This window comes from Rutilus rutilus, assembly GCF_951802725.1.
Source record: "Rutilus rutilus genome assembly, chromosome: 3".
Taxonomy (NCBI): Eukaryota; Metazoa; Chordata; class Actinopteri; order Cypriniformes; family Leuciscidae; genus Rutilus; species Rutilus rutilus.
The window spans coordinates 14938186-14950968 of record NC_140211.1 but is presented as its reverse complement, the minus strand read 5'-3'; the positions used below and the strand labels follow the sequence as shown (position 1 = coordinate 14950968).

At 34.5% G+C, this 12783-nt stretch overlaps 1 protein-coding gene across 1 annotated transcript in view; it reads right to left on the bottom strand.

The window, feature by feature from the left end:
* The window catches only part of adamtsl3 (ADAMTS-like 3), a 164066-nt gene that overhangs the window by 48082 nt on the left and 103201 nt on the right, over nucleotides 1-12783 (bottom strand). Inside the window, exons 8-12 of the mRNA XM_084405736.1 lie at nucleotides 8946-9020; nucleotides 4779-4936; nucleotides 3282-3393; nucleotides 732-870; nucleotides 546-596 (exon numbers count right to left, since the gene is read on the bottom strand). Of these exons, the coding sequence (XP_084261862.1) occupies nucleotides 546-596; nucleotides 732-870; nucleotides 3282-3393; nucleotides 4779-4936; nucleotides 8946-9020 (535 nt within the window). The remainder of the gene's footprint in view (nucleotides 1-545; nucleotides 597-731; nucleotides 871-3281; nucleotides 3394-4778; nucleotides 4937-8945; nucleotides 9021-12783) is intronic.

Sequence of the window (12783 nt, the reverse complement as noted above, 5' to 3'; positions counted from 1 at the left end):
TGTTATGAAATGTGATAACTTTTGGAGACAAAGTGTCAACAATGTGATCAAAAATAGAGTAAAACAGCAATATTGTGAAATATTATTAAAATTTTAAATAAAATAAAATGTTATTTATTCCATGTTTTTTCAGCATCATTACACCAGTCTTCATTGTCACATGATCCTTCAGAAATCATTCTAATATGATGATTTGCTGCTCAAGAAACATTTATTATCAATGTTGAAAACACTTCATATTATTGTGGAAACCGTGATGTGTTTTTTTAGGATTCTTTGATAAATAGAAAATGTATTTAAAATAGAAATCTTTCGTAACATCCCAAATGTCTTTACTGTCACTTTTGAACAATTGAATGTGTCCTTGCTGAATAAAATGTAAATTTCTCAAAAAATTATTACTAACTCGAAAAAACAACAACCTCTAAATAGTAGTGTGTCTGTAGTATCCAAAAAAACACAAAGATATCCTTTGTATATCTATCCTAATGTGAGCAGAAAGTGTGCTGTGATATACGTGCTGTACACAGTAAATAACTTCATACCGCGGTAGAGGCTGGAAATGGTCATAGGGCATCACTTCCTTGAAGCCATCACTGCAGAAAAACACACACCATTAGCCCTTGGTCACACAGTCATTATCCACACTATATGAGCTCATGCACAGGAAGTCTAATGCATCCTTCACTCATTGGAGAGTGTGTTGCAAAGATCGATAAGACAGAACCAGCCTTTCGAGGCAGGGATCCATGTTGCACTCCTTGAGTTTGGGTGTAGGTTTGGTGTTCTCTGGGAAGCTGTGGCACAGGTGCTCTGCAACCGATTTGTCGTAACGAATGTCCATGCAATCAGCCGAATTGAGCTGATAACCTTCAGAGTCGAGACAAAGCAACATTAGCTATGGTTTTATGACAATAGCATAGTATAGACAACATTTTAAGTAGTATGTGCGGTGGCCGAGAGAGCTCAACGCGCTGCAACTGAAGAAAACAAATGCAAATAGAAAAAACACCTGCAAATTAAGAAAACATCATCAGTTTCACAACACATGTGATCTCCAAATACTCACAACACAACCAAATACAGAAACGCGCTGCAAATAGCACAGACCACAACGGAAATGTTTCCGGGGGACCCCAATAAGTGACGAACCCAGCTGGGACGTGCTTATTGCTCGTGAGCATCCCTATGCCCTACTCCCTTTGAAGGCCAGAGCCCTAGAAGTGGGGACTTTGGAGGGAGCAGGGCACTTGTGTGCCATTATGTAGCCGTTTGGAACGCACTTGATGAAGGGAGCAATGAAAGATAACGTAATTTCCTCATTATTTTCACCTGGGATGTTCCCATGATAACGCAGCGCGGTTTCCATCAGCTGAATAGCTGTTCTTACGACAGAAATGTCTTATTATTGCTGTTAACATAACTGTGGCAAATAAATATACATTTTATACAAAAAGGTTTTTAAAATATGCATTTATATATCTGTGTGTGAGTGTCTCAACTTTAAAAACTGCCGTCTCATCTTTGGACCCTGCATTAACATTTCTTATGAAACTTATTTAAACATAACATGACACAATTTGTACAATGTAACTGATGTATAGATTAATATCTTACCCTCGTAAGATAAGTACCTATATAACCTCGTAAGTATGCATGGTAATGCATGTATACACTACCGGTCAAAAGTTTGGAAAAATGACGCGTAAAAAAAAAAAAAAAAAAATCTTATACTTACCAAGACTGAATTAATTTGTTAAAAATACAGCAAAAACAGTAATATTGTAAAATATTATTACAATTTAAAATAATTGTTTTCTATTTGAATATATATTTTAAAATGTATTTATTCCTATGATGGTAATGCTGAATTTTCAGCAATCATTACTCCAATCTTCGGTATCATATATTCCTTCAGAAATCATTATATATTATTATATATATATTTAATATATCATATATTAAAGTTCCCTTATTATTATTTTTTTTAATATTACCTTTCATGTAGTTTTTAATATAGGTGTTTGTGATTGTAAAATGTCAAAGTTTTAAAGATCAAAGTGCAAGACAAATAAAGTTACTGTCTCAAAAATTTTTTATAAAAAGAATCGATTCTGACCTGCTGAAATGAGTCGTCAGTAATTCCAGTCTCACTTCCTGTTACAGACCTACAGTATAGCATTATAACAAATTTGCATAATGCCAGCCTATGGTCTTCATTGGCTGCCCGCAAACGACATCAACTTTGTTCAGCACTCAAACATTGTAGTTGTAGCTGAGACATGGAAGAGTTTAGTTCATGTTGTCAACATGTCGTGAAGACTCTTTTAGAAGACTCTTTTTTTAAGAGACTGTTTTAGCGCTGCGAATCCACTTTGCATGCACTTCACAGAGAAGAGAACTCACGCTGGAATTGATATGGAAAAACCGACGCCATCATTACTGTTCGTATCACTGTGTATTAAGTGCTGAAGAAGCCTCCGGAGCTGAAATTCAGATAGCAGGCATTTCATTTCCTACACGCGCTGTAAGCGGTAGACCAATCACAAAAGACTGGGCCATCTGACCAATCAGAGCTTAGTAGGCTCACGGAAAGGAGGAGTTTAGAGAGACTGAATCTTCAAACTAACTGTTTTCAGACTTTGTGAGAAATTAGGTGATATGCAATGTATCTTATGAGAAAAAGAAAGTGTTTTTTGACCTTGGATCCATGTAAACCTATTGTACGAGACCTCCAAAACTAAATTAGAAACCTTTAAAATAGCATAATGGGGCACTTTAATGCATGATATATAGATACCAACACAATTATCTGCCAATATTAGAGATTTTTCATTTATCGGTTTCGATATTGGTTGATATTGGATATATTTCAACAGATATTGGATGTTTAGTTGTGCAGATAATTTCCCCTATTTTTATATTAAGATTATTCATTTGGTTTCATTTAATGCTCACTTAAAGTTTTAAAAACACTAACCATTAATTTACTCCATTAAGTTAAATGTATTCTTTAGCAAAAAATATCCATGTTCATATTGTACATTATAAGTTTCTGATGCCTAAATCAGATTAATTTTTTTAATTTAGACAAAAAAAAAAAGAGTAAACTTTTTTTTATTTTAGTCAGTATCATCAGTATCGAACAGAACTGTAATTATCCCAAATTTAAAATGATCATACTGTAGGTGTGCTGAATGAGTATTTTTGATGTATTCAAATCACTGTGAATTATTACAAATGGCCATCTCTAATTAAGAAGAATAATCTATAGCACTTACCCCCTCCACAGGTGACAGAGCAAGGGAAAAAGTCAGTTTCTCTCCACTGGTAGCGAATGGGCTGGTAGAACATAAACTGCATCACTGTGTCTTTAGGGCCAGCATATTTTACCTGAGAAGAACCGAAATTCACTTATAATGTGCCTGATCCGACCGTTTCCTTTTAATAGTCACATTCATAATCATTTCACAAAAAGAGATAAAAGCCATTCATTTTGAAAAACCAAATGATTTTGACATGTATAATAAGCAGGAAATTTCCTCAAGGGGCCACAGTCCAACTCCTGATTTCCATATGAAATGCAGCATGCATCATCTTCCACTGAATATCCTCTAGTCTTGATTTCCGGAGCTGTGATGATTAGTTAAATACTGTTTGCATGCTGCTGCAATTAACTAGAGTAATGAGTCATGTCCAATTACTGTAAAGCTGTAGTGTCAGAACTAATCATGACTCTTCAGGTCGTGACATGAGAAAGTCTAGCATGATTACAGTCATATTGTGCCGTGTTTACAGTTTCACATGGAGAGTAAACATTGATTCTCTTTGCTGCTTTAAACTCATAATGAAGCTTCAAACTGAGTTTGCATGAAACTTTCAGAATCCTTGCTAAAAAAAAAAAACTAAAACCCAAAAGGTTCATGATGGAACAATAGTTCATGTTTGTGAGATGAATATGATGTGTGTGTGTGTGTGTGTGTGTGTGTGTGTGTGTGTGTGTGTGTGTGTATGTGTACCAGCCAGCGGTCCCCACAAGGGAAATAATGTGATTAATAAACATACTAAATTATGCTTTTTTTGAAAATATAAAAATACAGTTAGAATAAAGTTATATAACTTTTATGTTGTTGTTAAGATGCAATTAATCACGATTAATAGATTTGACAGCACTATGTAATATATACGCAAGTTTGTTATATACAATAATTCTATATATTTGTATATCATTTATATATTTTATATGTACAAATGATAATATGTACATGTTTGGTATATAATGAATGATATGTAATAAATAAATTAAATTACAATATATAAATAAATATGCAAATAATAATTATATATCATTATTATTTGTATATATATATATATATATATATATATATATAAATTAAATAATATACAGTACAAAAATATTTATAATTATTATATATAAAATAAAATAAAAACATAATCGAGAATACAACCGCAATACAACAGACCATCCACTTATGTTCAGCATTACATCTCCTTTTGTATGTTATGGAAAAAAATAAATAATGCAGGTTGGAGAAAGCAAATGATGATAAAAAAAAAAAAAAAAAAAAAAAAGTGAAACTATACCTATAAAATCTTAAGGGGTGAATCAAGTACATTTCTTAATAAGGTTGGAAACTCCAACACAAGAGAAAGTACCTCTCCATTGAAAAGAGCAAATATCTCTAGCTAAGAGTTTGTGCTGCTTTCTAGTACCACTTGCAGATAGATAGCTCTACTGTTCGGTTTTCATTACACACCTTAATGGTGAAGTCTGCAGACAGCGGTCCGTAGCAGCGGAGTGTCTGTCTTTCTGCTCCTCTCTGATACTCCACCGTATTGTTGCCCAGAGTGTGAGAACCTGAAGAGCTGAACACAACCTCTTCTCTCCGGCTGTTTGGTGCATGCGCTTCAATCACTGAAATGGGACATTTCAGGTTCTGTGAGTGATATTGGGGTATTACCACAGATCAAATATTGCTACTACCTGAGAGATATTGCTGAAACAGGTGCCCTGAGACACCACACCTGTCTCTGTGACAGCGCTAGAGTCTGAAAACAGCAAAAACTGTCAGTGGAGCGGTTCACACTTTTTCTCTAAGCAGTAACACCGTCAATCACACTTTTAGAGAGTGGAGATTTAGACTGAGGTGTGGTAGAAATTGCTTGCTGCTTTTGTAAACCACAAAAATTTCACATAATCTACGAAAATCTTTTTAATTAACAAAGTTACACCAATGACCTTAATAGTGAAATTATGATAAGAATTTGGGTCTTTTTTGGCTATTTTCTATGATAAAGAGGACAGGAGATGTGGTGGAATTAGTGCTGTCAAATCGATTAATCGCATCTAACAAAAGTTTATATAATTTGTGTGTATATACTGTATATATAAATATATATATATATACACACACACACACAAACACAAACTTTTATGTTAGATGCAATTAATTGATTTGACAGCCCTAGATGGAACATTAAACTCTTTTTTTTATTTTTATAACCAGTAACACTTTACAATAAGTTTCCATTTGATAACAATTTGTTAACTAAGTACATTAGTGAACATTAACTAATGATGAAAAATACTTATAAAGCATTTATTCATGTTAGTTAATGTTCATTTTAATATTTACTAATACATTATTAAAATCAGAAGTTGTATCTATTAATATTATTTATTTTACACACACACACACACACCCACCCACACACCTGACTCCATTCTGGCTTGTAATGTCCACTTTGATCCAAATAAATGGCCACCCTAAATTGTTTCTCTCTGAAATATGTCACTTTATGGAGGTAAAATGGTTAGGAAACTTAATTTCACATGAATTTTGTCAAAATTTTGAACAATGTGAGATTTTTTTTTTTTTTTTTGATCTCTCACTCCCATATTAAATGTTTCAAGTCATAAAATACTTGACAATTTCAAATGTAAATAAATGTATTTCCGTTGTTTGCACATTGATACATCGTTTTGAGAATAATTGCAGATCCTTCATGTAAATAAAGCAACAGAACAACATGTGTTAGCGGTGAGGGAAAATCAAACAAATGGTCAGAGCGGCTAGAGAGCGTCTGGCAGCAGCTGAATATAATTATGCCTTCTTCTCGAAACAACTCACAAAGACATTCAATTCCCACATTGTCGTTGTTCTGACAAAAAAAAAATGGCAGTTAAAATGTATTTGCTTAGTCAAATGGATTGAATGAGGATTTTTCTGTGATGTGGTAGATTGCAGATTAGAAAGGCTGTGTTAAGGACGTTTGGCAATGGCAATTATTGGAACATTACAAAAGAGCCATCATATCTACAACATCTCAATGCACAAATCTATAGGGAAAGTTCATAAACTTGGCTGTTATACAGTAGATATTGGATTCTACTGTACGTTTTTGTTTTCTTTATTTTTCTAGTCTTTTAAGGTATTATCTGTATTTTCTCATTTATTACGTGAGCTTTGGGATAGAGCCATCTTCAGGTCACTCAAACCCCAATTTGAAACATCGGACAAGTCAAACACCCACTAAATACCCTGTCGTTTTTGATGGAGATCTAGTTTGCAACCAAAAAGAAGTAATGGGCAGGTTATAGGGTTTAGATATCAGTGTGTGTAGTCTGAGACGTGGTTTTCTACAGAACGGAAGTGTGTATTTGTGTGAGTGTGGGTCCATCGGATGTGGAACGGTACTTTGGGATTGGACTTCAGCATACTCCGCGTGTCCGTTATGGAAGTCTGCTAGATTACTGGCTCTGTCTCCATCGTACTGGGCTTTCAGCCACCACAAATTAGCCTGCATGAACACTTCATTCTTCTGCTCTATCCTAAAGTTCCCTCAAACCTCTTAGCATTTGTCCCACTCAGGTAATAGGAAATCTCTTTTCTCTTTTCTTTTTTGGTCTTTCAGGCTAGATAGATATAGAAAATCCATATGCATTCCCACACTGTGCTACTACACCAGGCGACTGTGTCAAATACAGTTTGGCCGTGTAAATGTGGAGGCATTGTGAAGTTCAGACTTTAGACTGTATTGCAGATGTTGGAAGAGCTCTTTGGAAATACCTCAGATGACCCGTGACAACTTTCTGAGAGGGGCAAAGCTATTATAAATTGATTAAAATGCCCAAATGTAAAAAAAATAAAAAATAAAACAACACAAATGACAGTGTGAGAGGTAAGACTTTCATCGAAGGTTTGATTTTGTGTAAGAATGCAGTGAAAGTTATCCCAGATAACTAAACTAATTTCTCATATAATATTATAATCCTATTGAAATATAATCCATTTAATCAAATATAGTATATTCTTTATAAAGTACTGCTTAAATGTGGATGAATTTTATTGTACTGGCATAAAAACTAAGCCCACTCCTTTAGTCATCATTAGTGTTTCCAATAGGATTTTGTGAGACTGTGGTGGGTGGACCTTGGTCCCTCTGAGGAGGGTCCGCAGGCATTTTATTTTGGTGGAAAACTTCTCTGAAAACAGGTTTACAAGGTTTTACAGGTTTACGGGCCGCCACAGGCTAGATAATGAATGGGAAATGCTGAAATAATGTTACAATGCAATTCACAAATAAATCAATAAATCAGGGTTTAAAACATTTCTGTTAATTGAAATAAAGATGAAATTAAAACGTTTAAAAAAATAAGCTAAATGAAAATTAGAAATATTGCATTTGCAATAAACTGAAATAAGTTTAAGTTGAAGCACTAAAATTATGAACTGGAAATCAATAACACAAACTAAAACTGATATAAACATAAAAGCACATAATGAAATTAAGATTAGCTAAAATTAACATGAAAACTAAAAGTATAAAAATAAAAACTGATTCATAATATTAATAAAACTTAAAACTAAAATAACCCTGAAATAAATAAAGATAAAGTATAAAAACGACAAATAAGGTGCTTCACTTTCTTTAGGATAAATATAATTTCTCATATTTCAGCAGATTTTAGAATGAAATAGGATTTGTCATTCGAAAGATTCCCGATGGTGTTAACTGTCAGATTTCAGAAATTCTCTCTGGAACAAAAAAACTAGAGTGTGGAAAAACTAGCAACTCCTTGACAGCTGAATGTCACCTTGCTATCTCTCAAAACACAGTGAGACACTATTATAATTGCACTCTAAGGCCTCTGCCCTGAGGCAGAAAACTGGATTCATTCATATTATTAATGTACCCTGGTAATCCAGAGTTCTCGCGAGAGCACAAGCTGAATTTGCTCAGCGAGTTACTCTGGTGTCGAGTAATGATGCTCATTAAATATGCCCCTTGATCTGAGCTGCACCAATCACATCGGGTTATCTGATATAGGCGGGCCAGAGGCGAGCTAAACAGATGACGACAGCGCTGTGACGTCGAAGTCATTAGTAAACATTGCAAGATGGCTATGGATGAACACCAGTTGTTTGAAACGGCTTTGGCCGCTACAATGAACGAGTTAGACTTGGCTTTTTATCTAAAACTGGAACAGAAGACGCCGCTCGAATCGTTCCTTTGCAAGAAGGACGTTTTTGCTGTTTTGCCGACTGGATACGGTAAGAGTATAATCTACCAGTTAGCTCCGCTGGTAGCTAAACGTATGGGGTTTATTGTTGTGACTGGTCGTAGTGTTATCCAATTGCGTGCAGTGAGATTTTCAAATGCACGCTTGGCGCCGCCCCTTGAGCTGGCCGATTTTCATTAGTCGACGCCAGACCATTAATCTTTTAGATTTAGGTCTGGATTTCCAGGCTATTATTAATGTTGATTCTCCAACATAATCCTTTGACAAGTGTTAAATGGCTTCTAACCGCCGGATTAAGTCGAGATTTCATACATGATAGTTTTATGACAAGTCAAGAATTAGACCCAGAAGCTGTGAAACACCACAGATCTTTGTATAAAGTAAACATGTATAATCTCACCAATCATATCCGGTCCCTTGGCTGTGATTCTGAGGCCTCTGCTACCCATCGGCACTTCCATCACCGTCTTCATGGCTGAAGAAGAAGAAGAAGAAGAATCACAAACCAGAGACTCATTAAAACAACACATAATACAGTGACTGCATCCTAACTGCACCATGGTATTGTGGCAGATGTGTGGGATATTCATGTAGAGCTTTATTATATTATTAATGTAGACATGTATTAAATGTATTAAAGGAGTAATGGAATATAATTACAGGTTTTTTTTTTTTTTGAGTAAGTCAAACGCATTTGTGCATTTATACTAAGAGTATTTAAGCTACTGTTTTTCATACAAATACCATAGAAACAATATAGTTACATTTTATCATGGTATTGAGGTGCTACTATGCATGGTTTTAACAGTGGTTATCAAGATCTTAATGATCATAATGACCTTCTATGGAATTTTAATAAAAATCAAACAGACAGAATATTTAAATTATACCATATAAAAATTAGGTTGTTACATTTTTTGCTGTTTTTGTTAATGAGCATAAATTTGCATCTGCATCCAAACTCAAGCGACTGCCAAATGTCTATTTCTAAGAGACAAAACGTGTAATATTATTGATACTGCCGCCTGCACTGCAAACTGTGTTGAAGCAATGTGCCAGCAAAGACAGACTTGAAACAATATTACCCATTAGCACATGCAGAAACTAAGAAATTAATTTGTCAATTAAGATATGTATTTTGTTAAAGAAAAATGACTGGAAAAGTGTTTTTCATGTTCTGACAATAAAGAGTAGTTTAAAACCACAAATAACTTTCACTTAGGAGCAAAAATCTGCCTTTAAACTTGAAAGGAATAAAGATTTGACATTTATTGTATAATTATAGATATCGACTGATATGAAATTTTTTATATTGGTAATGTTTTTGGCCATGTTGCCCAGCCCAAGTTTATCAAAAAAAAAAAAGAAAAGTTTTGCCCCAATTGAGCACATTTTTAGAATGTATGCGCATCTTGCCGTTTCCATCCAGCATTTTTTTTTTATGCGATAACACAAAATTCTAGTATTGAATGACAAAGTATGCAGTAAGTGAAGTATATGCATCCCTCGGAAATACAGCATCCCTCCTAGCTCAAGTCAGTATCCATTGTGCACATAAATACAGTCATTACACGTTTGAGAGTAAATGAGTTGCAAACACACAGACACTGCAACTCTGACACGCTTAATGTGTTCGACCTCTCTCAATAAAAAAAAACAAAACATTTGTGGCTTCCCAGTGTACTGCTGAAAAAAGAAAACCCACCAATTTCCAGCTCAGTAAACAGAAAACCACAACAGAGAGCAGCTTGAGTGCTTTCAGTTATGGTTGGATTGAGAGCGTTCTGTAAAAGCAAGCGTAATGGGGGTAATGGAGAGAATGGGGTTGAATACAGGAAATCTCTCCAGTTACTCATGTCTACTACTTTTTTATTCTTTATTTAGATTTCTTATACACAGACACTTATTACAGGGATAATCCCCTGGAGCAAAGGAATAGCTCCCCCATGAAATGAAAATTCTGTCATTATTAACCCCACTCATGTTTTTCCAAACCTATAGAACAAAAAGGGAGACATTTTTGGGAACATAAAAATGAGTAAATAATTAAAGAATTTTCTCTCTTCTTAAAATTTCTTTCTTAAAATATGATCATGCATGATAAAAAAAAAAAATATATATATTTTCAACTATGAATGCAATATTAGTATAATATTTACCTTAAAAAAATTATGACTGTCACTAATTTGTGGCATCAAACAGTCTCCCCCCAATAAAGTTTTATCACAACTCTGCTTGGTTATTAAAGAGCATGTTTGATATAAAATATGAGACGTGTATAGAAAACAATGAAAAATCAATGTTAATATCACTCGCAAACAGAGTGTTTTTTATTCCGCCTCATTTCCAATCAAGCTGTAATTTTATAAAATCTTAATTTCCTTACGGAATTTTCAATTAAAACACGCATACTACTTGTATGGCTAAATTCATGACATGCAAATTATCCACAACGAGGCAAAGGAATCAGCCATTTTATATAACCGGGATCTTGCTCAAGTGACAAAATGGATAATCATGTCTTGAGGAAATATGAAAATGCATGATAAAAAAGATGAATTATTACCTATAAAATATAAATTCATAACATGCTTGCTATGAAATTAGCAACAAAAAGGCAAAGGGAATCAGCAATTGTATTATAAAAATGTAATTTCTATCACTGTCATTTGCACCACAGAACGCGTTTGAAAAAACAGCTCATTTGAGATGTGGTGAGAATGTTCATGATTTTCAAAGAAAATTACAAAAATGAAAAAACGTTCCGCATGTATTATAGCCCTTGGAGATTTTTAGTGGTCAAATAATTAAATTAGTAAGGATGTAAAAAGTGTGTTTTTTTAAAAGTGCCCCTGGTTTCAACAGCAAACACCCTTCGCTTGTAGCCTGGCAAGCTACAGCTTTCAAAGTAGCTTCCTTAATAACTTCTTTAACTGAGACACTTTTGGGTCAAATATAAAGTGAGTGGCTTGTGTAGATGCAAAGTGCTAATGCCGTTTATTGCATTAGCAGGAATTGATGTAGGAAAAGAGGTGTTTTTCCCTTCGCTCTGCAATGCTCACCGCATCCAGCAATTATAGGGCTTGGAAATGCACCAACATCATGGGAGCCCCAAAATATTTACTTTTGGAAACATATATAGAAAGTACTGGAATTTATTGCTATAATGAAAAAAGTTTCAGACACCAGTCAGTTGTAAACAGGGTAAAAAATGCCCAAACAATGCTGTGTTTCAAAAAAACCAATAAAAAAACCCAAGACGTAATTGCCCTCACTTTAAAAATAACCCAACCATGCAAGTGTGACTTCAAATTTGTTTATAACGATGGAGAAAAAAGTAATCTAATGTGGCTAACTGCTCCACAAAAGATGCATCGACCCGCAAGTAAAATTAAAAATCACACAAACGTACCCATAATGCATCTGTGTTTCTCTCGCTCTCCTTTAAAAAATGCAGAAATGAGTCACAAAGGAATGAATTAAAAGAGCCAGAGGCTCATTAGCAGCTTTATTGCATTTTAATATTAACAGATCCATGTGACGCTCTGGAATCCTGACAGTCATCCAGCCCGGATTGAAGTCTTTTGGGAAATGACCTATCCGATCACCGGACTTCCATCTGGAGACCTCATGACGGCTCTACGACTTACGAGAAGCCTACGTGTCAGTGCCACGCATGTGAATTATTAGTGAGACGGCTTTTATTAAAGAATGCATAACTTGTTTGGATCGAATTACCTCGTTTTTGGTTTAACAGGCTTTGAAAATGAATAGCATGATTGTGTGAAAATGTCTTGGTAAGGAGAAAAGTTCCAGTCCCTCAGGTTCTGTTCCAAAACCCAGTAAGCAGCATTGCTTTCTATTTCCTACAGTCAAAGCGCTTTCTCAGGCAGCATCAACAGAAATAAAACCTATTTGGAATAATCTATGATGTAACTCACAATTAGAGATGATAGATATTTATTTATTTTTTATGAATTTAAAGCCATCGGCATATTGGCTATATAGCATGAAAAAGGCAGATACTGATGGTTTTGATTCATTAACTGCATGAAGGCACTGAGTTGTGTCTGTTGCATAATCCAAAAAAATTTCATGGTAGAAAAAAATGAAATACTTGGCAAAACAAAATGAAATATTCAAGTGCAAGAAGACGTGAAAGAGAACTCAATTTGGTATTCGATGAGTGAGAAGTTTTGTGTGTGCAGTCTGTGCACACATCCAAATTGAGTTCTCTT